The 27,352-nt window shown below is 44.8% G+C and overlaps 1 protein-coding gene across 3 annotated transcripts in view; it reads left to right on the forward strand.

Annotated features, from left to right (window-relative positions):
• The window catches only part of cep135 (centrosomal protein 135), a 257,425-nt gene that overhangs the window by 17,898 nt on the left and 212,175 nt on the right, over positions 1-27,352 (forward strand). For all 3 annotated transcript variants that reach the window (XM_085970351.1, XM_085970360.1, XM_085970370.1), the window contains exons 2-4: positions 4,455-4,603; positions 6,933-7,123; positions 15,606-15,773. In XM_085970351.1, coding sequence (XP_085826477.1) covers positions 4,491-4,603; positions 6,933-7,123; positions 15,606-15,773 — 472 coding nt within the window. In that variant the 5' untranslated portion in view covers positions 4,455-4,490. The remainder of the gene's footprint in view (positions 1-4,454; positions 4,604-6,932; positions 7,124-15,605; positions 15,774-27,352) is intronic.

Consider the following 27,352-nt stretch of genomic DNA (forward strand, 5'->3'; position numbering starts at 1 on the left):
CCTACAGGAAGAAAGGCTGTTAAGGTAAGTACAGGTAAGTAAAAGTTCTTTACACACTTTAGACACACCAAACACACTTACCTTTGCACTCATGCACCCATCACTCACCTGAGCGCCGACATCGCAACCCCTCCAACTCCTTCAACCCGACGGCCCGCCTGCTCTACCTGGCGTGGTTTGGAGCCATCGGGGAAACCCACACGAAACCCCTCAAAATAGGGATTAGGCTAAAAACTGCCTGTTAACTACCTGTTAACAGGCAGTTAATTGGCACTAATCCCTTCCTACCTGGTTTCGGCGGGTCCCAGTGCGGGGCGGGTACCCGCCGCCCCTGAAACTTACGTGGGGCGGGATTGTGTCAGGACCCCCAAATTCGGGATTTTTCCCACCCCCCCCCCCCCCCACACGCCTGAAACCCCGCCTGACGGCTCCCTGAAAATGTAGCCCAATGTCTCTACTCGGCCTGTCTGGTAGATCCTGCCGACTACACCAAGTTGTAAGGGTAAACCGGGAGAGCTTCTTCTCCCCGAGAAGGACCCTCTGATATAAAGGGTCGACGTCCGCCTTATTCCCAATCAATCACTCGGAGTCTGGAGGTTCGTTCAGTAAAGCAACTTTATTTACAAGCCGACAGGGGAGACACTCATGCTGGGATGAATGCTCTCTGATCGCTAAGATCCCCTGCCTTATATACAGTTTTTTGTTCTAAGTCGTGGCTTACATCATGCAGTTGATTTCGGGTGCAAATTCTTGTGACCCGTGTGCACATTTTGACCATTACATAGTCCTGTGACCCCATATGTTATCTTTACCACATTCCTCAATTGGTAGCTAATAGTTTGTGCACATTATTCAAGTAGCAACTGACAGTTTGACCATTTGACCACATTATTCGATTATTAGCTGACGGTTTGGGCCCATTATTCAGGTAGTAGCTGACAGTTTGACCATTTGGCCACATTCCACCATACTTCCCTATGGGACATATACCCCTATGGATATATGCTTGGTTCCTAAATTCCCTTATTTTAGCCCTTTTAACTCTTTCAACCTCTTTGTGAAGCCCAAGATCCCAAATGCCTTGCTAACCACTCTCTCAATATGTCCTGCCACCTTCAGGGACCTATGCATATTCACTCCCAGGTCCCTCTGTCCCTGCACACTCTTTAAAACTGTGCCATTACGTGTATATTTCCTCTCCCTGCTCCTTCTGCCAAAATGTATCACCTCACACTTCTCTATTAAGTTTCATCTGCCACTTGTCTGCCCATTCTGCTAGCCATTCTTTGTCTTGTTGCAGTCGATTGGTATCAACCTCACTGTTTGCCACACCCCCAAGTTTGGTGTCATCGGCAAATTTAGAAAATCTACTCTATTCCAATATCCAGGTCACATATCAAAAAATGCAGTGGCCCCAGCACTGACTCTTGGGGAACACCACTGTCTACCATCCTCCAGTCTGAAGAACAGCCATTTACCACAGCTCGCTGTTTTCTATCCTTAAGCCAATTCCTTATCCAAGCTGCCACTGACCCACCTATTCCATGAGCCTCAATTTTGTTAACCAGCCTTCTATGTGGTACTTTGTCAAACGCCTTCCTAAAATTCTTGTAGACAACATCCATTGCATTCCCTTCATCAATCCTCCCTGTTACTTTGTCAAAAAATTTAATTAGATTAGTCAAACACGATCTGCCTTTTACAAATCCGTGTTGGCTCTCCTTAATTAGCTTAAACCTCTCCAAGTGTCCGTTAATTTTTTCCTTGATTATTGTTTCTAAAACTTTACCCACCACTAATGTTAAACTGACCGGCCTGCAGTTACTAGGATTGTCCTTGCACCCTTTCTTGAACAATGGTGTCACATTTGCCACTTTCCAATGCTCGGGCACCTCCCCCGCATCTAGGAAAGATTGGAAAATTATGGCAAGCGCTTCCGCTATCTCCTCCCCCAATTCCCTTAGCAACTTGGGATGCAAGTCATCTGGACCAGGCGACTTATCCACTCTAAGCATACCCAGCCTTTCTAGTACATCTTGTCTCAATTTTCACCCCTTCCATTGCTTCCAAAATTTCTACTTCTACCGATATTTTGTGAGCATCCACCTCCTTAGTAAACACTGATAAAAGTACTAATTGAGTATTCTCGCCTTGCCCTGCGCCTCTAAGCATATATCACCTCCTTTGTCCCTAATCGGCCCCACGCCGCCTCTTACTACCCACGTACTGTTTACATGCCGGTAGAAGATTTTTGGGTTCCCTTTTATGTTAACCGCTATTCTAATCTCATTCTCTCTTTGACAATCTTATTTTCATCTTCACATCCCCTCAACTTACTGTATTTGGTCTGGTTCTCCCTTGAAGAATTCACCTGACATGCATCATACACCCTCTTTTTTTGTTTCATCATCTTCTCTATCTCCCTCATTATCCAAGGAGCCCTTGTTTTGGTTCCCTTACCCTCCCTCTTGTTGGAATGTACCTAGCCTGTACTTGGAACATCTCCTCCTTGAAGATCACCCATTGTTCCGTTACAGTTTTTCCTGTCAGTCTTTGGTTCCATTTTACTCTGGCTAGATCCTTTCACATCCCATTGAAGTTAGCCCTATTCCAGTTTAGAAGTTCCACCCTAGATTGTTCCTTGCTCCTCTCCATTGCTAATCTAAATCTTATGATACGATGATCACTTGTACCCAAGTGTTCTCCCACAGACACTTGGTCGACCTGGCCCACCTCATTCCCCAGCACCAGATCCAGCAATGCCTCTTTCCTAGTTGGGCCAAGAACGTATTGGTCAAGGAAATTCTCCTGAACACATTTCAGAAATTCCTCCCCCTCCTTTCCCTTTACCCTAGCATTATCCCAATTGATATTTGGGTAATTAAAGTCCCCCAATATCACCACTCTATAACTCTTGCATATCTCTGCGATTTCCCTGCAGATTTGCTCCTCTACCTCCCTCTCACACTTTGGAGGCCTGTAGAATACCCCCAATGGTATGATCATACCCTTTTTGCTCCTCAACTCTAACCAAATGGATTCTGTCCTTGTCCCCTTGAGAACATCCTCCCTTTCCAACACTACAATGCCTTCCTTAATCAGTATTGCCACCCCAGCTTCATACAAAATGTGGCCAGATGACCAAAGAAATCGTGAATTACAACTGAACTTGCATTCATGAGCTGTAGTTGTGCAGAATCGAGAGTAATTTGGATCAGCAAATAGTGGTATCACTGTTACAAATTCTGCTGAAGAGCAGGGGATCTTTCTTATCACTCACTCTACTCAAAGTTAGAACAGGTACAGTATGTGGAAATGACTGATAAAGGGGACATAAAGAGGCTCATAATGTGCAGAGTATGCTAACAACGAATTGATCCTTTCTCTGAGACTTTACCATGCTAAGATAGAACGCAATACATAATTTATTGTCTGTTGCTCATTTAAACATTATAAGGGTAATTTTCCGGCTTTGCCTGCTGGAAGCGCTTGTTGGAAATTCAGGCACGCACCGCTTACAATGTTCTGACCATATATTTAAATGATTGGGAAATCATACGCAGCACGCACAAAAATATCCATTGTGCAATCCTGGTAAGTGATGGTCCCTGCTGGCGGTCTGAAGTTGGAAAATTACCCTTTTGTGTTTTGGACAATGGAACATAAGGCTTTAGTTTTTGAGGGTTCTGTTTTGTCATTTGACATTACTTGTGCCTTTATTTGTGTCAAGTGGTTTGGAACGTATTCACTTGTGTCACTAAAATTTCTCCTGAACTCGAATTTTTAAAATTTGTGCTATCTTGTTCCTATCTTGCTGATCTGTGGAAACAATCTGTCGCTACTTACCATATCATAACTCTTCATAATCTTAAAGACCTCTGCCATGTCATAGCAGGATCTTCTCTGCTCCAGTGAAAAAAGCTTTAACTACCCAACTGTCTATATAACTGTAATCTCCCATTCCTGATAATATCCTAGTGTCGGGGCCTTCATAGCAGCATTAATATTCCTATTTCTAGTGGTTTAATTTAGCATAAAATTTAGCTTCTATCATACAGCAGCCCCTCTTTACAGAGCACTGATAAACCAACCTACATCAAATTTACGTAAGTGCTTCTACCTCTGTGGGAGATGAACAGATAATTTAAATGGATTTATTTTTCTATGGAGTATTGCATTCTTGCGGTTATAAATGCCAGTGTTCTACAGTGATTGTCTTCCATTGTGCTATAGACTTCTCCCTTTGTTCTAAGTTCTTTGTTGTCGTGTCCTTATTGTAGATTCTTAGTTCTTTCTATGGCCATTAGATTGGAGTATGGTGAGTGTGCTTTCAATACATGGTACTCTTGGCAGCAGTATGAAATGTCTCCTTGAGATTAATGTTCCTTTGATGTTTTTCCTGCTTCTGTTTTGGTCACTGTTGTATTATACTTCCTACTTGTTTTAACGTCTAGGATTTTACCTAAATTTGCGGTGAAACATTTCTTAATATGACTACCACTTCGGAGAGAAAGTTTGTAAACCTGCGGAAGCGTTTAGACCAGCTTGGCTACAGGCAGCCTCTTGGGATAGAGACACTCCCACTGGTGGAAAAACTCTTCAGGTATTTAAAAAAAATCGTATGTCCTTTGTTGCTCTGCAATATTTTTCAGACAAGCTGAGGGGCTCATTCTGTGGAGAAAAATGTTACAACACATTTAAAAGCATTGTAAATACTTTAGTTGATTTAAAAAGTATTCTGTAATATTGTATTGATGGTAATAAAATTGCCCATACAGTAATAATTTTACTACTAATCCAAATATATACCTGTCTTCCCTGTCACACACGAGTGGCGCACTTTACTATATGCAAATTTTGTGCGACACTTACACTTGGGCTGAAATTTCATATTCCTAGAACAGTGCAAAATTACAACTGAAGAGATTGGCAAAGTACCAATCAAACACAGCAATAACAAGTAGATAAACTTCGAATGAAAAACTACTAAGGATGTATAAAAATAACCAATCAAGAATTAGCAATCAGCAAGAGCTGCTAAAAATAATAGGAAAAGGTAAAATGATCATTCAAAATATTTTTGAAAATCTTTGTTTCTCCACTAAGCTAAGGACTTATTATGGAACTAAGGTTTGCAACATAAATTACAGAATTACAGGAAAATGATTAAGCTTGCATCTATAACAGCATTTTCTGTTTTTAGAATACCTTTAGCAATGTTTTCCTTCGGAGGCTTGTGCTTTTCTGAGAAGCCCAAGGTTTAGGAGTTCATGGGGCTTCCCTGACCTTTCGCTGCCAGTTGAAGAAACTCAACAAGGTGGCAGAGTACAGCTCCCTGAATTTTTTTATAATGGTGAGCAAGCCAGACTCGATATTTGTAAGCTTCGCCCTCTTCGTGTATCGATAGAAAGTTACTAAGGACAAAACACCTTGGTTCAGGGAAGAGGAAAGAGGGTGGGGAGATGGCTAGGAAGAAAAATGAGGAGAGGAGAGGGGTAGAGGATAACAGTAGGGGAGGCGAGGGGGGGGGGTGGGTAGAGGATAACAGTGGGGGAGCATGGGAGAAGGGGAAAGGAGGAGGAAGGAGAAGAGACCAAAAGAGAGATGAGGGGTGCGGAAGAGAGGGAGGTGAGGTTTAAAGGGCAAGGAGAGATTGCCTCAGCAGGAGGAGGGGTGATAGGACTGGGAGCTAATTATGTGTCTGATGGCGGGAGGGGGTTCTGGTGTGGGTTTTCTAACCGCAGTGGAGGAGGCCAGTGTTCAATTTCTGGGGATGGGAGGGAGTTCCACTGTCTGATTTTTGCAGGACAGGTCTGGAGGATTGAATACTTTTGCAGGGTGCTTTCTTTGATCTGTGGATAATTTTAGATCTCTTCCATATTTTCTGGAGTGGTTTTCTGTAGAGTGGCAACGAGCATTCCTTGAGGTTTGCCTTGTACAGCTTAATGGTTTTAGCATCCTCTGGCTGGTTGGTGCTGAATCCTGTAAAGTCTTCATAGAGTTGTGGAGTGCTGCCTTCAATTCCCAGAATGCTGAAAAGTTCACTGCGCTACCTTTGGCCGTGGGTGTCTGCTTTTGTTTTTTGGAGCAGTTTTTAAAAATCGTTGATTCTCCTTTCTGATTCCAGAGATGAGTTTTAAATGTTTCTTTTATATAGCCCTGTCCCATTATAACATTGTTCTACTACAATGCCACCTTTTTACTGTTGCCACCATGCATCATTTCCAATATATAATAGGCGTGCGTTTGATTTTTTTTTAAAGGATGTTTGTTTTTTTTATGCTTATCAGTGGGGATCACCATAGACAAAGTCACCAGCTTTTTGTACATATTTTGTTTAAATTCTTGAGTCACCCAGAAGTTTAAAACCTGTTTTTTTTATCTGTTACTCACTAGTTGTGTCACATGGATCTGGCCCCTGCTCCAAAAGCTTGGCTGCCCCTGCCCTATTGGTTGGTCCTCACTGTAGTGCATTTTAAAATATTTGTAGTTCTTCTCTTAGGCAGTCCCTCTGAACCGAGGATGACTTGCTTCCACATTAAAAATGAATTCTCAGGTGACTGATGAGTCCAATGCGGGACCTACAGTTTCTGTCACAGGTGGGGCAGACGGTGGTTGAAGGGTGGGTGGGGTGCTTGGGTTGACGTGTGGCCTACGCTTGCTCCCGGCGAAGAGACTCGATGTGTTTGGCGCATTCCCAGATGCTTCCTCTGTGTTTCCTCTGCCCACCTGGGGCACTCTTGCCGTGTCGGAGCTCCCTCGGAGGTTAAAAATGAAATCAAATTAATGTCTGTGCCTCGGTGAAAATGCTAAATCATACAAAAAAATTATCTCTTGTAGTTTTGTAAATTTTAAAGAAGGTATTGCTAATTGAATTTAGGGGGTGTTTCCATCATTGTATAGAGTTCTAAACAAGAGTTAATGTGTTGCAGTGATTTGGTGCACACTACAGAAAGCCTCCGCAATGCCAAGCTGTCATCTGGAAAAACGGAAAAGGAGAGCAAGAACTTGGACTCTGTACTTGAACCATATAGAGCTGAGAATGCACGTCTTGTCCAGGAGAACAACAAGCTCCACCAGGAATTACTGAGAGTAAAGGAAGAGTCAGATCAACACATCAAAGGTATGGGTGGGCCGTGTGTGTAGCTTGGAGAAAATTCTTTAAGTATTGATGTAACAATATTGCTGTTGCATTTGTAGACAAATGGGTTTATTTTGTCTGGTGCATACATGTGTTGAAATTATTTTCAACTCTGATGTCAAATCTTTTCTTTCCATTTTAAAAATATTCTTTAGCAACTACTTGCATTTATATAGCACTTTTAACATAGCAGAATGTCCAAAGGTGCTTCACAAAGGCATACACAGACAAAAATGGACACCAAATCAAAGAAGGAGACTTTAGGAGGGGTGACCAAAAGCTTGATCAAAGAGGTGGGCTTTGAGGAGAATCTTAAAGGAGGGGACAGAGTTTGAAAAGTAGGAGAGGGAGTTTGAGAGGCAGACTGGTTTAAGGGGGTAATTCAAGAGCTTGGGGCCTTGACGGCTGAAGGCGTGGCCACCAATGGTTGGGCTAAGGGAGTGAGGGATGCACAAGCAGCCAGAGTTGGTTGTGTCTATTTGCAATACCAAATTTCTGATTGGTCCCCTTGGAGGGCAAGACCAGATTTCTGATTGGTCCCCTTGGAGGACAAGACACACCCAACAGTTTGCCTGGAATGTGTAATTTGATCCAGCCTGCTGGAGTAATCAAGATCATTGCAATGTGTAATTTGATCCGTTCATTGTGACAGCCAGGCTCCAGAGCTCGCAGTGCTAACACTACTGCTTTCGGAGAACAGACAGGGCTCGCCCTCCTGGGTTAGGGGCACTCACACTGCCGAGTTCAGTTAGGAAGCGGTGAGGCCATGGAGGGATTTTAACATGAGGTTGCGAACTTTAAAATCAAGGTGTTGGTCGACAATGTTCTCCCTAATTTAAAAAAAAAAATTAATTTGAATTAATTAAAGGGTAAGTCATGGCAGGAGAGCTCAGCCCCATGGTATGCTCCTCCTGCGCTATGTGGGAACTCAGGGACACTTCCTGTGTCCCTGGCGACCATGTGTGCAGGAAGTGTATCCAGCTGCAGCTACTGGTAGACCGCATTGTGGCGCTGGAGCTGCCATTGGATACATACTGGACCATTCGTGATGCTGAGGACGTCGTGGATATCACGTTTAATCAGTTGGTCACACCGCAGGTAGAGGTTCCACAGGCAGAAAGGGAATGGGTGACCACCAGGCAGAGTAGTAGGCGCAGGCAGGTAGTGCAGGGGTCCCCTGTGACCATCCCCCTCTCAAGCAGATATACCACTTTGCATACTGTTGAGGATGGCTTATCAGGGGAAAGCAGCAGCAGGCAACTTCCTGGCACCAGGGGTGATTCTGCTGCACAGGGCGGGAGGAAAAAGAGGGGTAGAGCTATAGTAATAGGGGATTCTATTGTAAGGGGAATAGATAGGCGTTTCTGCGGCTGCAAACGAGACTCCAGGATGGTGTGTTGCCTCCCTGGTGCAAGGGTCAAGGATGTCTCAGAGCGGCTGCAGAACATTTTGGAAGGGGAGGGTGAACAGCCAGTTGTCGTGGTGCATATAGGTACCAACGATATAGGTACAAAATGGGATGAGGTCCTAAAAGCTGAATATAGGGAGTTAGGAGGTAAATTTAAAAAATAGGACCTCAAAGGTAGTAATCTCGGGATTGCTACCAGTGCCGCGTGCTAGTCAGAGTAGAAATAGAAGGATATTTCAGTTGAATACGTGGCTAGAGGAATGGTGCAAGGGGGAGGGATTGAAATTCCTAGGACATTGGAACCGGTTCTGGGGGAGGTGGGACCAGTACAAACGGGACGGTTTGCACCTGGGCAGGACTGGGACCGATGTCCGAGGGGGCGTGTTTGCTAGTACTCTCGGGGAGGGTTTAAACTAAAAGGGCAGGAGGTTGGGAACCTGAGCAGGGAGTCAGAGGAATGGGAAACGAGGATAAAAGCAAAAGACAGGAAGGAGAGAAACAAAAGTGGCAGTCAGAGAAATCAATAGTTTAAATCAAACATGGCCGCAGTGAATAATAATTCTAAAAGGTCTAAGAGCATTAAAAAAACAAGCCTGAAGGCTTTGTGTCTTAATGCGAGGAGCATTCGTAATAAGGTGGATGAATTAGCTGCGCAAATAGAGGTAAACGAATATGATATGATTGGAATTACGGAAACGTGGCCAAAGCTGGGAACTCAACATCCAGGGGTATTCAATATTCAGGAAAGATAGGCAAAAAGGAAAAGGAGTGGGGTAGCATTGCCGATTAAAGAGGGGATTAACACAGTTGTAAGGAAGGCTATTAGCTCTGATGATGTGGAATCTGTATGGGTAGAACTGAGAAATACCAAGGGGCAGAAAACGTTCGTGGGAGTGGTATATAGACCTCCAAACAGTAATGCGGAGGTTGTGGATGGTATTAAAAGGGAAATTAGAGAAGCGTGCAATAAGGGCACAGCGGTTATCATGGGTGACTTTAATCTACATATAAATTGGGCTAACCAAATTAGTAATAATACTGTGGAGGAGGAATTCCTGGAGTGTATACGGGATGGTTTCCTGGACCAATATGTCGAGGAACCAACTAGAGATCAGGCCATCTTAGACTGGGTATTATGTAATGAGAGGATTAATTAGCAATCTTGTTGTATGAGGCCCCTTGGTTCGGAGCGATCATAATATGATAGAATTCTTCATTAAGATGGAGAGTGAAATAGTTGACTCGGAGACTAGGGTCCTGAATTTAAATAAAGGAAACTACGATGGTATGAGGTGCGAGTTGGGTAGGATTGATTGGGGAATGTCACTCAAAGGGTTGACGGTGGATAGGCAACGGCAAACATTCAAAGACCGCATGGATGAACTACAGAATTTGTTCATCCCAGTTTGGCATAAAAATAAAACAAAAAAGGTGACTCAACTGTGGCTAACAAGGGAAATTAGGGATAGCATAAGATCCAAGGAGAGGACATATAAATTGGCCAGAAAAAGCAGTAAACCTGAGGATTGGGAGCAGTTTAGGATTCAACAAAGGAGGACAAAGAGATTAATTAAGAGGGGGAAAATAGAGTATGAGAGTAAGCTTGCAGGGAACATAAAAACTGACTAAAAGCTTTTATAGATATGTGAAAAGAAAAAGATTGGCGAAGTCAAGCGTAGGTCCCTTGCAGTCAGAATCAGGGGAATTTATAATGGGGAACAAAGAAATGGCAGACCAATTAAATACATATTTTGGTTCTGTCTTCACAAAGGAGGACGCAAATAACCTCCCAGAGATGTCGGAGAACATAGGGTCTGATGAAAGGGAGGAACTGAAAGAAATAAGTATTTGTAGGGAAATGGTGTTAGGGAAATTGATGGGATTGAAGGCCGATAAATCCCCAGGGCCTGATAATCTACATCCTAGGGTACTTAAGGAAGTGGCCGTAGAAATATTAGATGCATTGCTGGTCATCTTCCAACATTCGATAGACTCTGGAACAGTACCCATGGATTGGAGGGTAGCTAATGTTACCCCACTGTTCAAAAAACGTGGTAGAGAGAAAACGGGGAATTACAGACCGGTAAGCCTAACATCAGTATTGGGGAAAATGCTAGAGTCCATTATAAAAGATGTAATAGCAGAGCACTTGGAAAACAGTGACAGGATCGGACAAAGTCAACATGGATTTACAAAAGGTAAATTGTGCTTGACTAATCTACTGGAATTTTTTGAGGATGTAACTGGTAAAATAGATAAGGGAGAACCAGTGGATGTGGTGTATTTGGAATTTCAAAAGGCTTTCGATAAGGTCCCGCATAAGAGATTAGCGTGTAAAGTTAAGGCACATGGGATTGGGGGCAAGGTATTGACTTGGATAGAGAACTGGTTGGCAGACAGAAAGCAAAGAGTTGGAATAAACGGGTCTTTTTCCGAGTGGCAGGCAGTGACTAGTGGGGTACCGCAGGGCTCGGTCCTTGGACCCCAGCTATTCACAATATAATAATGGCAATAGATTGGGAGAAGGGGAAGTGCAGCGAGAACTGGGTGTCCTTGTGCACCAGTCGCTGAAGGTAAGCATACAGGTGCAGCAGGCGGTTAAGAAGGCAAATGGTATGTTGGCCTTCATAGCGAGAGGGTTTGAGTACAGGAACAAGGGTGTCTTGCTGCAGCTGTACAGGGCCTTGGTGAGACCACATCTTGAGTATTGTGTGCAGTTTTGGTCGCCTTATCTGAGGAAGGATGTTCTTGCCATGGAGGGAGTGCAGCGAAGATTCACCAGGCTGATACCTGGGATGGCAGGAATGACGTATGAGGAGAGATTGGGTTGATTAGGCTTATACTCGCTGGAGTTTAGAAGAATGAGAGGGGATCTCATTGAAACTTATAAAATTCTAACAGGACTAGACAGACTAGATGCAGGAAGGATGTTTCCGATGGTCGGGGAGTCCAGAACCAGGGGTGACAGTCTAAGGATAAGAGGTAAGCCATTTAGGACAGAGATGAGGAGGAATTTCTTCACCCAGAGAGTGGTGAACCTGTGGAATTCTCTACCACAGAAGGCAGTAGAGGCCAATTCATTAAATATATTCAAGAAGGAGTTGGATATATTTCTTAAGGCTAAAGGGATCAAGGGATATGGAGAGAAGGCAGGAACGGGGTACTGAATTTGGATGATGAGCCATAATCTCATTGAATGGCGGAGCAGGCTCGAGGGGCCGAATGGCCTACTCCTGCTCCTATCTTCTATGTTTTTGTGTGTGTGCGGTCCCTTTAGCGGGCTGCGCAGCCCATTCAAAATTTCATGCATGCGCAAAATCTCCCATTCAAAAGCTGGTAAGCAGCCTGTGCCGTACCTCCAGACAGCTGCGTGGTCGCACAGCTTAGCAGGAACATTGTTGGTGGACCATGAACCAATGTAGGTCACCAAGCACAGGGGTGATGGGTGAATGGGACTTGCGTGTTAGGATACGTGCAGCAGAGTTTTGGATGGGCTCAAGTTCACTGAGGATGGAAGATTGGTGGCTGGCCAGGAGAACATTGGAATAGTCGAGTCCGGCAAATAACACACAAATGTAAAGTCATGCATGTGTCGGTCCAACACCGAATATGCTCTCATTTTTTAAAATTCATTTATTTATTGCCCATCCCTAGTTGCCCTTGAGAGGGTGGTAGTGAGCTGTCTTCTTGAACTGCTGCTGTCTAGCAAGGTGGGGAAGAAGAGGGCGAATGTGCAGGTGTAAAGGAGGTGGGGGTTTAAGACCGTGATCCAGGCTTTACTGAGCACGGGAGAACATGATCTACCTTTCCATCTGGATCACGCTCTTGCTCTCATGTCCCCCGTTGGACCTGGATCAAGTTTTTCCACCCTCCTCAATGTTCTCACCGTGCTTCCCACCCCCCCCCCCCCCCACAAGTTCCTGACCTTCTCCCACCGAGTTCCTGAGCTTCTTCCCACCACTCCAAGGTCCTCTCAAATAGTACTTCTGTATCAAACTCGCGAACTCAATCTCTGTACACTCTTTGGTGAGGAGTTGCAGAATTTTGGGGGAGTTTTCCGGACCCTCATAATATCCGGAAGGTTGCAGTCTAGCTAAACTTATTAAAAGTGGTATCTGGAGGACGGTAACATCTTCAGGTCGTTCCTTTCCTTTAGGGAGAGATAGTCTGGACCTTTAGACTCAATTAAGCGTCTTTAGGATTTGGCTACCTCTAACTTTAGTTGAAGGTGAACGTCTGGGGAATACGCCTGATCTGGGGTAGCCCGAAAGGGGCTAGGACTAGTAATTATCCCTTCAATCCGATCCCCTGACTTTTTCCGCATGGAGCTGTAGAAAGTGTGGTGGTGCATGCCACAGCCGCTGCACTAATTGGTAGTGGACATGCGCAACCGGATCAAGTGGACATGCGCAACCGGATCAAGTGGACATGCGCAGTAAGAAACGGGTGCGCATGCGCAGAGAGTGTCAAAAACGCCATTGGAATAATCACTCCAGTCAGAGTTGGAGGAACAGAGACTGAAAGGGTAGTAGTACTGGAGGGAGTTATAGAGATGGGATGCGGTGAGGTGATGAAGGATGAGAATTTTAGTTGAAGGTGTTGGGGTACTGGAAGTCAGTGCAGATTAGCAAGAACAGAGCTCATTGCGGAGTTGGATTTGGTGCAGGATAGGATGCAGACAGCATAGTTTTAGATGAGCTGAAGTTTACGGAGGATTGGAGGCTTGTGAGGAGAACATTGGAATAGTTGAATCTGGAAGTGACAAAGGCATAAAAGTGTACTGTCTTTTCCTTCAACAGCCTCCTTGATATATCTTTCCCCTCCTTCAAAAGCCTCTTTAACTTCTTCCTCTTTGACTATCCTCCTCTAACTCCTCCCTTCTATTTTGGCCTGACCTCTGCTTGTGAAGTATCTTGGGAAGTTTTGCTACATGAATGTGTTGTGTAAATAAAGCTGTGCCATCTCTATTGTTGCCTTTAGCTCGGAGGCTGAGATGGAGTAGGAACATAAGAAATAGGAGCAGGAGTAGGCCATTCGGCCCTTCGAGCCTGCTCTGCCATTCAATAAGATCATGGCTGATCTTCTGCCTCAACTCCATTCACCGGCCCTATTGCCATATCCCTTGATGCCCTTACTAGTCAGAAATCTATCGACTTCTGTTTTGAATATACCCAATGACTGAGCTTCCACAGCTCTCTGGGGTAGAGAATTCCAAAGATTCGCCACCCGCTGTGTGAAGAAATTTCTTATCTCAGTCCTGACTGGCCTACCCTTTATCCTGAGGCTGTGGCCCCTGGTTCTAGACTCCCCAGCCAAGGGCAACATTCTCCCAGCATCCACCCTATCAAGCCCTGTAATAATTTTGTATGCTTCAATGAGATCCCCTCTCATTCATCTGAATTCAAGAGAATACAGGCCTAGTTTACTCAATCTCTTCTCATACGACAGTCCTGCCATCCCAGGAATCAATCGCGTGAACCTTCGTTGCACTCCCGCTATGGCAAGTATATCCTTCCTTAGGTAAGGAGACCAAAGTTGTACACTACTCCAGGTGTTGTCTCACCAAGGCCCTATATAATTGGAGTAAGACTTCTTTACTCCTGTACTCAAATCCTCTTGTAATGAAGACCAGCATACCATTTGCCTTCTTAATGGCTTGGTGCACCTGCACTTTCACTTTCAGTGATTCATGTACAAGGACACCCAGGTCCCTTTGAGCATCTGCATTCCCCAATCTTTCACCATTTAGGAAATACTCTGCCTTTCTGTTTTTACTCCCAAAGTGGATAACTTCACATTTATCCACATTATATTCCATCTGCCATGTTCTCGCCCACTCACCGAGCCTGTCGAGATCCCCTTGAAATCTCTTCACATCCTCTTCACAACTGACACTGCCACCTAGCTTTGTATCATCAGCAAATTTGGAAATGCTACATTTAGTCCTCTCATCCAAATCATTGATATAGATTGTGAATAGCTGGGGCCCAAGCACCGATCCTTGCGGTACCCCACTAGTCACAGCCTGGCATCCTGAAAAAGATCTGTTTATCCCTACTCTTTGTTTTCTGTCTGTTAACCAATTCTCAATCCATGCTAGTATATTAGCCTCAATTCCATGTGCCCTGATTTTGTTCACCAACCTCTTGTGTGGGACCTTATTGAAGGCCTTCTGAAAATTCAAATACACCACATCTACCAGTTCCCCTTTGTCTACGCCACTAGTTACATCCTCAAAGAACTCCAATAGGTTTGTTAAACAGGATTTCCCTTTCATAAACCCATATTGACTCTGCCCAATCTTACTATTAGTTTCTAAGTGCCCAGGTAAGATTGCTACTTTTATTTAAGAAAGGAGGGAGAGAGAAAACGTGGAACTACAGACCTGTTAGCCTCACATCAGTAGTTGGGAAAATGCTGGAATGAGTGAGCGTGTACTTCTCTGTGACACCATCTTGTACCTGTGGGAGTATCAACAAGAAACTTGCCCACTGAGGATTAGTCAATTCAAGTATGGCTGGATTTTGAGCCATGGATCCCAGTTCTACAGGAAGCCGTGTACTATGTTGCTTAAAATGTGTATCACAGTTTAAGTATTAACATCAAGTTAATGTAAATATTTGCATGTGTAAATGGATAACATTTATTTTGTGGACATTTCAAACACATTCAATAACAATTTTTGGCATTACCAATTGGAAAAGTGGGCAGAGATCCATGAATTTCGATTTTTGCTGCTTTATTTCTGTCCCACTCGCTTTTGCTGTGCAATTGTAATGGGTCGAGGAAGCACTATCTGGTTACGGGTGCAGATGAGGCCAAAAGAACCTTGTGCACTGTATTTTTCCCCATTTCTTCCAGTTTAATGCTCTTTCCTTTACCTGCCCATACAATCTAGGTGTTTAAGATCTGAGCTGTATATGGAAGTACGGTTAAAAAGCTCAGTAAGAAGATCGCAAATTGTCAGGTTATTTCTACACTTTTTCTTGCTTTTTTGACTGGCTGCTGTGTTGAGAGGTGTGATTTTATTTCAATTGTTATTCCTTTTACCTGAAGATTTAAAATTCACCATTCGAAAGTTGGAGCATGACACTGCAGATTTGAAGTTCTTAAATAACCAGTATGTGCACAAAGTGCGATCTGTCGAGAAGGAGAGTAAAGCAAAGACCGAAAAGATTCAACAGTTGCAAGAGAAAAACCTGCAAGCAGTGGTGCAAACTCCAGGTAAGATTACTACTTTCATACCTGATTGTTTCATTCCCTTCAAAGAAAATGTGGATGTAATGATGTTGCTATAATTTTGTAAACGCTAATGTGCTGCTGGGCAGTGGCAGAGTGTACCACATAACTGTATTGAATTAGAATTATGGCTAGAAACACAGAGAGAAATATAATTTGAAATCTATTCTAGGCTCTGTTACACTGCTGTCATTGTCATCATATGTCAGTGGAAGCCAGTACCTCAGACCTGCATAGGAAGCAATTCAGAGCCAACTGCCTCAGGTGGAGGGAGCAGGAGGTGGGTGGGGAGAGAAAGAAAATCACTCACAATTGAATATAAAAGTTTCTCCTTTTAGAAACTTAATATTTTTAGTATATTGGAATATTTTGAGTTTCCACATGCACAGAAAATGGATATGGAGAAAGTAAAAAGATATTGTAACTGTAATTGACTACATTGAAAATATTTTCAATGTTTTAATTGAGGTATATTGTGCATATTTTATTTTTAGATTTTTTAAAAACCATTTTATTTGGATCCCTGTCACTCTTGAGACTACTGTACACTCATTTCTAGTAACCCTTAATTGAAATCAATCTTAATATCAGCAAGTGGAATAAAACTTTTGTGACTGATGGGTATAGTTCGAGGGGATAAGTCAGAATTCACTGTTCCAATCACCAACAGTAGCATCGTGTTTCCAAACTTAGAATTTCGCAATAGGGAGAGATTCTATTTCACGTGAGTTCCATTGATCAGGTATCGACTCATAGCAGTTGAAGAGAATGTATATTCCTGGGCAGCAACAGATCAAGGGGTAGAAATTTCAAAATCACGCTAGTGTTTTACCAATGTCAGATTAAGATCATAATGCACTTCAAAAATGTAATATATTGGGATGGAAATTGCGGTCGGAGGCTTGACTTGGGCGAACGCCTCTGAACCGCGAGAAAAGTACGCACCTACCTGGTGCCTCAGGCCTTTGAACACTTGTGCTCCTGGGCCTGCTGGCATAGCCTGCGTAAAGGCCCACGTATCCCAGGGGTGTATGCGGTTCGCAAGCATCCCTGGGATCACATGGGCCAGGCCAACCAATCACAATGGAGGATTCCCATTATGCTTATAGGGATTCCATTTACGTACAGAATCCCCATAAGCATAATAGGAATCTCCTTAAAAAACACACTTTCACAGCACTTAAATAAATCATCACGTGTTCAAAATTAATTAAAATGCAACTTAATTAAACATTTAAAACAAAAATTTATTTTTTTGAAAAATAATTTTAAACATTTTTAAAGGGACCAAAAATAACCTAAACTAATTTTAAAGGTTTTTGTATGTTTAAATCATTAAAAAAAATATATATATTTATTTAAACCCTTAAGCTGGTAAAAGAAGGCCTTACGCCTGCTAACACCTGTTAGTGTGGAGGTCAGGCACACTTTGTTTTGGGAAATTCTGTGCGATTTTTTTTTTTTTTTTTTTCCCCTTCTGCTGAATCAGTGATTAAATCATGCAAGTTGAACTGGATCAATACTGGGTTTTAATTCACCACATGTTACACAGGATAACATGCTCTGCATACATTGTTTCAATTAATAATGTCTTGACTGATGTATTAAACTTCAATATATGAAATCTATATGTATAAAAGGATTGATCTGTCTGTCTCCTTCGGTGTGTCTGTCCGGTTATACACTCGAAAGTTATAGAGCGTACCTACACGTGCGTTACGTCCAAAGAAAGCTTACCATTCCAGGACGGTCGTAAGCGTATTTACTTTTCGGTCGGACAAAAATTGTTCGCGCGTTATACAAAAAACCGTCAAAATTAAACTCATTATCTGCTAATTACCATTGATTGACTGACGTCAAGGTCGACCAATCCTGTGCCGTCATGATTGACCAATCCTACAGTTCAAGTCACCTGATGGTTGGCCAATCGGTGTGTGTGTGGGCGGGACTAATCGTTTTCATCTCAGGGATCTGGCAGCCATTGCTTCAACTACTTCCAGCTCAAAATCTGCTAATCCAGCTTCTAAAAAGTTAGTATCTCTTTTAAAAATAACATAAGATTTACCAAAAACGTTTTATAAGTACTTTCACTTTCATCTTTCAAGGTATTAAAAGGTAGCAATGTTGCCCGGCAGCACATTCACAGAGGGACAGACAGACAGGCCCGAAAGCCTGGGACTCGATTTAAACCGCCCGGCCCAAAACAGCCCTGGCAACGCCGGGCTCCTCCAGCTAGTATCTTGATATCCAAGTTGAAGCCTGGTTCTCCCCCGCACACATTACAATGTCTCTGTAGCAGTTGATTTGCTCAACCTTTCCTTCATCTTATCTTTGATACCCTCATCCCCAGAAAACCTTCAACATCTCCCATCCCTGTCATTTTCTCAGTACAGCCCCTATCTTTGTCCCCTCAAGTCCAAAGGACACACCCTTGTGCGTACCTGGTGCACAACTGGCTGAGCCATCCGTCGCCATATCTGGCTGGACCACGTCAAGCTCTACCAGGCCTAGACCTTTGCCAAAACCACTCTGTTCTAGGATCATCCTGAAGGACAGAGATAACCCCAGACACTCTCTCTCCACTACCAACTGCTTCCTTAAACCCTTCCAACCTCACCTCTCACTACAAGTGCAAGAAGCTCATGGATTTCTTTCTTGCCACGATAGAGACCATCTGTTCAGTCTTTGTTGCTTCCCCCTTACCCTTGCCCACCAAGCCAAACCACCACCCAGTCCTAACACGACCCTAGACCTGCCTCTTTGTAGTTTCCCTCCCATCTCCGCTTTTGCCTTCTCCAAGCTCAATTCATCCAAGACCCACCTCATGCTCCCTCTATCTTATTGTCGCCTCCGAACTCGATGCCAATCTCATCTACAACTTCTTCTTTTACTCACTGCAATAAGTGAAACTGCCCTCATTTTGTTCTACTCGTCCCTGTCTGATTGTAGTCAGAGCATCTCTAGCAAAACCTTCTCTTCCTGCACCGACACCACCAGCTAGAGAGTGCCCCCAAGTTTCCATCGTTGGCCCCCTTCCCATCCTGATCTATATAACTGACCCATGGCAAACATGTGGTCAGCTTCCACATATACACTGATGATAGCCAGCTCTACGTCTCCACCACTTCTCTCAACCCTTCTATTGCCTCAGTGCTATCAGACTGTCCAACATCCAGTCTTGAATGAGCCATAGTTTTCTCCAGGCAAACATTGGAAAGAACAAAGCCATTTTCTTCACCATAAACTCTTCACCCTCACCTCCAATTCCATCCCCTCTCCAGTCACTGTCTCAAGGTGAACCAGACTGTTTGCAATCTTGGCATCTATTCAACCCTGAGCTGAGTTTCCGACCTAATATCCTTTCCATCGTTAAGAGTGCCTGCTTCCACGATCGTATCATCTCTCGCCTATGCCCCTATCTCATCCCTTCTGCCACTGAACCCCCAACTATGCATTTATTACATTCAGGCTCGATTATTCCAATACCCTCCTGGCCAATCATCCTTTCTGCACCCTCCATAAATTAAGGCACATTTGAAACCCTGGTGCCTATATCCTATCCTGCACCATCCCACTTCCTCATCATCTTGACCTCGCTGATCTACATTGGCTTCCGGCACTATTGCCTCCAATTTAAAATTCTCATTGTTGCATTTAAATCTCTCTGTGGTTTCTCCTCTCCCTATTTCTCCAGCATTATAAATTCCACCCTCTTTCCCCCCCGCCCCCCCCCCACCACACGCACACACTCTATTCCTCTGACTTCAGCTTCTTGTACCCCCCCCCTTTTTGCCCCACCACCCACCAAGCACGGTGGCATAGTGGTTAGCACTGTTGCCTCACAGCGCTAGGGACCCGGGTTCGAATCCGGCCTCGGGTGACTGTCTGTGTGGAGTTTGCACATTCTCCCCGTGTTTGCGTGGGTTTCCTCCGGGTGCTCCGGTTTCCTCCCACAGTCCAAAGATGTGCGGGTTAGGTTGATTGGCTATGATAAATTGACCCTTAGTGTTAGGGGGATTAAATACGGGGATAGGGTGGGATATGTGTTGGTGTAGGGGTTACGGGGATCGGGTGGGATATGTGTCGGTGCAGGCTCGATGGGCCGAAATGGCCTCTATCTGCACTGTGGGGTTTCTGTGATGGTCGCACCTTCAGTACTCTGGAATTCTCTCCATCTCCCTTTCTTCCTTTAAGACTTTCCTTAAAACCCACCTCTTTGACCAAGCTTTTGGTCACCTCTCCTAATGACTCAGAATTTGTGGTCAGTGGCAAAGCGAAGGTGTTCGCCACTGGCCCTGAAGTAAGTTCCGCACATAGATCTCGTGATCTCTGTATTGAGAAGTTCGGGTTTTCTGACGTTCAATTCAAATCAATGGAATATAGTGGGAAATCCCTTGTGGGAGCTGCTGTGACATCAACAAGCTGTCTAAGCAGCCAATCGAAACGCAGAATTCTCACAGACATTGAACAAGGAAGTGAGTAAGTGCTTAAAATTCTAACTTTTTAAAAATGTTAGTGAGAGCAAAACAAAGATTGGCGCTCTCACATGGGGATAAGGCAAATCTGAAATAAAGATGAACAAACTTTAAAAAGAAACTTAATTTTAATTTTTTTTTAAAGATTCTTAAAAATTTAGTTTCTTATTAGTTTTTCAGGCCCATCACCATTGTTTAGCAGTCAATACGCTGTTAAAACCCCAGTTACACCTAATCCCTTGGGTCTAATTTACTGGGGAATTTAACAGCGTAATTACTGTGGAAGAGCTGAAGTTTCCGTCAATTTCCTCGATTTGAGTGATTACACTGATTGCTGGCTTTGTGGTGGGGAGGGGGGGGAATGTGGCACAGTGCAACCTGTGGAGGAGCAGTGAATGACAGACCCCAACTTCAGAATTTCCGCTTGCGCCAAATCCCGAAGTTATGGTCAGTTTCAAAGGCAGAATGACGGCAAACGCTGCCAGTTCACCGTCATCCCGACCGCAAATTCCGGGCCAGTATCTCCTTTGTTAGCTCGGCATCCTTTTTTTCCCTCATGCTTCTGTAAAGTGCCTTGTGATATTTTTCCACTTTAAAGCTTTAAAGATGCCAAATAAATACAAATTGATGATATAGTGAAGTAATTTTATGACTCGGCTGTATGCAACTGCTCCTGGCCCTATCACTCACTCCAGCCAGTCTCCCAGGCGTCCACTTCTGATGTACCTATGCTGTGAATGGATGCTCTCCTCTCTTGAACTCCAAGTTCGTTCTTGGAGTAGTCACTCCCTTTCCTGTTTGAGCTTCGTGGCCCCAATGGCATAAAAATCATCAGATCTCACGTTGCTCCCTCGTGGTTTGAAAATTGTTGATGGCTGCAGTTTAGAATATACCTACAACTTCTGTATCACTCTAAATTTGCAAGGATCTAAAAATAAAATTAAGTGTAAAAGATAAAACTTCCATTAGAATTTTTTTCTAAACAATATGCAGTGAGACAAGTATTGGAATAAATAAAGAGCTCTTAATCGGGGACAGTAGCGTAGTGGTAATGTTACTGGGCTAGTAATCCAGAGGCCTGGACTAATGACCCAGAGACGTGAGTTCAAATCCCACCATGGCAGCTGGGGAATTTAAATTCAGTTAATTAAATAAATCTGGAATAACCATGAAACTATCGGATTATCGTAAAAACCCATCTGGTTCACTAATGTCCTTTATCTGCTGTCTTTACCTGGCCTGGCCTATAAGTGACCCCAGACCCACAGCAACATAAGAATTAGGAGCAGGCCACTCAGTTGTACACAACCGCTACGAAAAACAATAAGAATAAAACCGGACTGGGCATCGACCTCGGGACCAGCTTCGGACACGACAACGGCACACCCAGCCCAGTCGACTCTGCAAAGTCCTGCTCACTAACATCTGGGGACTTGTGCCAAAATTGGGAGAGCTGTCCCACAGACTAGTCAAGCAATAGCGTAACATAGTCATATTCACAGAATCATACCGTTCAGCCAATGTCCAAAACTCCTCCATCACCATTCTGTCCTGTCCCACCGGCAGGGGTGGCGGCACAGTGGCATACAGTCGAGAAGGAGTGGCCGTGGGAATCTTCAACATTGACTCCGGACCCCATGAAGTTTCATGGGCAAGGAAACCTCCTGCTGATTACCACCTACCGCCCTCCCTCAGCTGATGAATCAGTACTGGCTCGGTAGCACCACTGCTGACCGAGTTGGCTTAGTGCTGAAGGACTGCCAGTCTCGGCCTGCAACAGGTGGTAAGAGAACCAACATAGGGAAAAACCTACTTGACCTCGTCCTCACCAATCTACCGGTCACAGATGCATCTGTCCATGACCCTATTGGTAGCAGTGACCACCACACAGTCATTGTGAAGACGAATTCCTGCCTTCACACTGAGGACACCCACCATCGTGTTGTGCGGCACTACCACTGTGCTAAATGGGATAGATTCAGCACAGATCTAGCAGCTCAAAACTGGGCATCCATGAGGTGCTGTGAGCCATCAGCAGCAGCAGAATTGTATTCCACCATAATCTATAACCTCATGGCCCAGCATATTCCTCACTCTACCATTACCATCAAACCAGGAGATCAACCCTGGTTCAATAAGGAGTGTAGAAGAGCATGCCAGGAGCAGCACCAGGTGTACCTAAAAATGAGGTGCCAACCTGGGGAAGCTCCAACACAGGATTACATGCATGCTAAAAAGCAGAAGCAGCATGCTATAGACAGAGCTAAGCGATCCCACAATCAACAGATCAGATCAAAGCTCTGAAGTCCTGCCACATCCAGCCGTGAATGGTGGTGGACCATTAAACAGCTAATGGGATGAGGAGGCTCCATGAATATCCCCATCCTCAATGATGGCGGAGCCCAGCACGTAAGTGCAAAAGACAAGGCTGAAGCGTTTGCAACCATCTTCAGCCAGAAGTGCCGAATGGATGATCCATATCTGCCTCCTCCTGAGGTCCCCACCATCACAGAAGCCAGTCTTCAGCCAATTCGATTCACTCCACATGCTATCAAGAAACGGCTGAGCGCACTGGATACAGCAAAGGCTATGGGCCCCGACAACATCCTGGCTGTCGTGCTGAAGACTTGTGCTCCAGGACTAGCCGCGCCTCTAGCCAAGCTGTTCCAGTACAGCTACGACACTGGCATCTATCCAACAATGTGGAAAACTGCCCAGGTATGTCCTGTCCACAAAAAGCAGGACAAATCCAACCCGGCCAATTGCCGCCCCATCAGTCTACTCGCAATCATCAGCAAAGTGATGGAAGGGGTCATTGACAGTGCTATCAAACGGAACTTAATTTCAATAACTTGCTCACTGATGCCCAGTTTGGGTTCTGCCAAGACCACTCGGCTCCCGACCTCATTTCAGCCTTGGTCCAAACATGGACAAAGGAGCTGAATTCCAGAGGTGAGGTGAGAGTGACTGCCCTTGACATCAAGGCAGCATTTTTAACCGAGTGTGGCATCAAGGAGCCCTAGTAAAATTGAAGTCGGTGGGACTCGGGGGGCAAATGCTCCACTGCCTGGCATATCTAGCACAAAGGAAGATGGTTATGGTGGTTGAAGGTCATCATCACAGCCCCTGGATATCGCTGCAGGAGCTCCTCAGAGCAGTGTCCTAGGCCCAACCATTTTCAGCTGCTTCATCAATGACCTTCCCTCCAGCATATGGTCAGAAATGGGGATGTTCGCTGATGACTGCACCGTGTTCAACACCATTCACAACTCCTCAGATAATGAAGCAGTCCATGCCCGCATGCAACAAGACCTGGATGACGTTCAGGCTTGGGCTGAAAAGTGGCAGTTAACATGCATGCCACAGAAGTGCCAGGCAATGACTATCTCCAACAAGCAAGAGTTTAACCACCTCGCCTTAACATTCAACGGCATTTCCATCACCAAATCCCCCACCATCAATATCCTGCGGGTCACTATTGACCAGAAACGTAACTGGACCAGCCACATAAATACTGATGTGCAACAAGAGCAGGTTAGAGGCTAGGTATTCTGCGGCGAGTGTCTCATCTCCTGACTCCCCAAAGTCTTTCCACCATCTACAAGGCACAAATAAGGAGTGTGATGAAATACTCTCCCCTTGCCTGGATGAGTGCAGCTCCAACAACACTCAAGAAGCTCGACACCATCCAGGACAAAGCAGCCCACTTGATTGACACCCCATCCACCACCTTAAACATTCACTCTTTCCACCACCGGCGTACCGTGGCTGCAGTATGTACCATCTACAAGATGCACTGCAGCAACTTGCCAAGGCTGCTTCGGCAGCACCTCCCAAACCTGCGACCTCTTCCACCTGGAAGGACAAGGGCAGCAGGCACATGGGAACACCACCACCTCCAAGTTCCCCATCCAAGTCACACACCATCCTGACTTATATAATAGCAAAATACTGCGGATGCTGGAAATCTGAAATAACAGCAGAAAATGCTGGAAATACTCAGCAGGCCAGGCAACATCCGTGGAGAGAGAAACAGGGTTAACGTTTCAGGTCTGGGACCCTTCATCAGAACTGGAAAAAGCTGGAAATATAACAGATTTTAAGCAGGTGCAGAGACAGGGGGGGGAGGGGTTTAGGAGGGGAGGAAGGAATTGAAAGACCATGCTGTGAAAATGTTGCAAATGGGAATGGCAAAATCATACTGCATGAAAAATGGGGGCAGGAATTATCTGAAATTGTTGAACTTCGGCAGGCTGTAAAGTGCCCAATCGAAAGATGAGGTGCTGTTCCTCGATCTTACGTTGAGCTTCATTAGAACAATGTATTAGGCCGAGGACAGAGAGATCAGAGTGGGAGTGAAGTGGAGAATTAAAGTGACAGGCGACCGGAAGCTCAGGGTCACCCTTACGGACTGAACGGAGGTGTTCCGCAAAGCGGCCGCCCAATCTGCGTTTGGTCTCCCCAATGTAGAGGAGACCGCATCGTGAGCAGCGAATACAGTATATTAAATTGCAAGAAGTACAAGTAAATCGCTGTTTCACCTGGCAGGGGTGTTTGGGGCCCTGGACAGTGGGAAGGGAGGAGGTAAAATGGCATGTGTTGCATCTCCTGCGCTTGCACGGGAAGGTGCCGGGCGAAGGAGATGGGCTGTTGGGGGTGATTAAGGAGTGGACCAGGGTGTCACGGAGGGAGCGGTCCCTTCAGAATGCTGAAAGGGGAGGTGAGGGGAAGATGTGTTTGGTAGTGGGATCACGTTGGAGGTGGCGGAAATGGCGGAGGATGATCCGTTGACTGTGGAGGCTGGTGGGGTGAAAGGTGAGGACAAGGGGAACCCTATCATGGTTCTGGGAGGGAGGGGAAGGGGTGAGAGCAGAAGTGCGGGAAATAAAACGGACACGGTCAAGGGCCGTGTCAACCACAGTAGAGGGGAATCCTCGGTTGAGGAAAAAGGAAGACATGTCGGAAGCACTGGTATGGAAGGTGGCATCGTCGGAGCAGACGCGACGGAGAAACTGGGAGAATGGAATAGAGTCCTTACAGGAAGCGGGGTGGGAGGAATTGTAGTCCAGGTAGCTGTGGGAGTCGGTGGGCTTGTAGTGGATGTTAGTCGAAAGCCAATTGCCAGAAATGGAGACGGAGAAGTCAAGGAAGGGAAGGGAAGAGTCGGAGATGGACCATGTGAAGGTGAGGGAAGGGTGGAAATTGGAAGTAAAGTGAATTTCATGCCAATAAAGCATTTGAATTGGAATTGAATTGAATTGGAATGAACTTATCTAGTTCAGAGCGAGAGCAGGAAATGGCACCAATACAGTCATTGATGTACCGGAAAAAGAGGTGAGGGAGGGGACCTGAGTAGGACTGGAACAAAGAATGTTCCACATATCCCATGAACAGGCAGGCATAGCTAGGGCCCATGCGGGTTCCCATAGCAACACCTTTAATTTGGAGGAAGTGAGTGGAGTCAAAGGAGAAGTTGTTCAATGTGAGAACAAATTCAGCCAGGCGGAGGAGGGTGGTGGTGGATGGGGACTGGTTGGGCCTCTGTTCAAGGAAGAAACGGAGCGCCCGAAGGCTGTCCTGGTGGGGGATGGAGGTGTAGAGGGCTTAGAAGTATATCGCCGATCCTTCATTGTCGCTGGATCAAAATCCTGGAACTTCCTCCCTAACAGCACTGTGGGGGTACCTTCACCACACGGACTGTTGCGGTTGAAGAAGGTGTCTCAACACCACCTTCTCGAGGGCAATTAGGGATGGGCAATAAATGCTGGTCTTATCAGCGACGCCCACATCCCATAAATGAATTAAAAAACAACCTTTGATGGGTCAATCTATTAAAGTTTATTGCAGGCATATTAAGATATTGCAATGCCCCATAATTATTAGATAGATTTCGTTCACAAAAGAATATTTTGGGATACAGTGTATGAGTAATTTGAGACATGACATGGTATAAGTGTAGCATGCCTGGGAGGAACAGGTGACTTTGGACCTATGGTTCCCAAAGATTTCCACCACTAGGGGTTTCCCTGCCTTGTGTCTGGATCTGTTGTAGACAAATTGATCAAGATTGATTGCGATGATTTGTCAACAACTCCATGATCGCTGTATCGTGTGATTACCAGGGTGGTAGATGGTGAACTAGATGGACCGCGGTTTTTTTTCTCTAGCAGTTCCTATGTCTGCAGATAAATGGTATGGCGGTTACAAGTATTCATGTTGGTGCTGGGTAATAGCAAGAATAAGATTCTTCCTAATGTGTAATAGGAGGATATCAGGAACAATGGAACATTCCTGGAAAAGTTGGCAATTTATTTCTCCACTCCTGAAAGTGGTGATTCAGCCTTTAATATTTCACCCAAATAGCCATTAATGGTCCCTTTAAGCTGCGCGGCTGGAACTCCCGCGCAGCCGGCTCGCTGGCTTTTCAATGCGAGAAACTGCGCAGGCGTGGTATTTTGAATGGGGGAGGCGCATCCAAAAAATAATTTATGGGAACATTGGTGTGAACTTAGATAAGCTATTTTACCATTAGGGCATCGCACCCAAGCCTGATATGTGTCATGCAAATCCACACATACATACTTTCATGTATGCACTTTTCCAGTGGTGGATCGCTGGATTAGTATCAGAGTGGGAACCATGGAGAACTTCCTCTGTGGCATTTGGATCCTGAGTCCAATTGTAGCGGCCCAATATCCGTTCAGTTGCACATTAGTGATCAACCTGAGATCGTCCTCTTTTTGGGAGATTTGTACCTCACCACACAACCGATTTACACACTGAATCATTGGTATGTGACAATTTATTTTCTTGCTGTTTTTGTCACTGCAGACCTTTGACACTGTCTTGATGAAATCCCCTTTTGTGATAACAGTAGCACCAATGATCTGTAAGTCCTGGTCAGTTACAATGTTGAGAATTGTAGATAAAAATATATGGATCAGAAAGACTACCAAAATATGACCTTGCAGTAATTACATCACAATAGCATCAATGTCACCAAATGCTCAGTAAATAATATTGCATCACAGAAGATTAGGTCACAAAATGACATCATAGAATAAATAGACTTGTTTAACCCAGCTACCA

Source organism: Somniosus microcephalus, chromosome 2, assembly GCF_052327205.1.
Source record: "Somniosus microcephalus isolate GS21.2 chromosome 2, FLI_Smic_1.0, whole genome shotgun sequence".
Taxonomy (NCBI): Eukaryota; Metazoa; Chordata; class Chondrichthyes; order Squaliformes; family Somniosidae; genus Somniosus; species Somniosus microcephalus.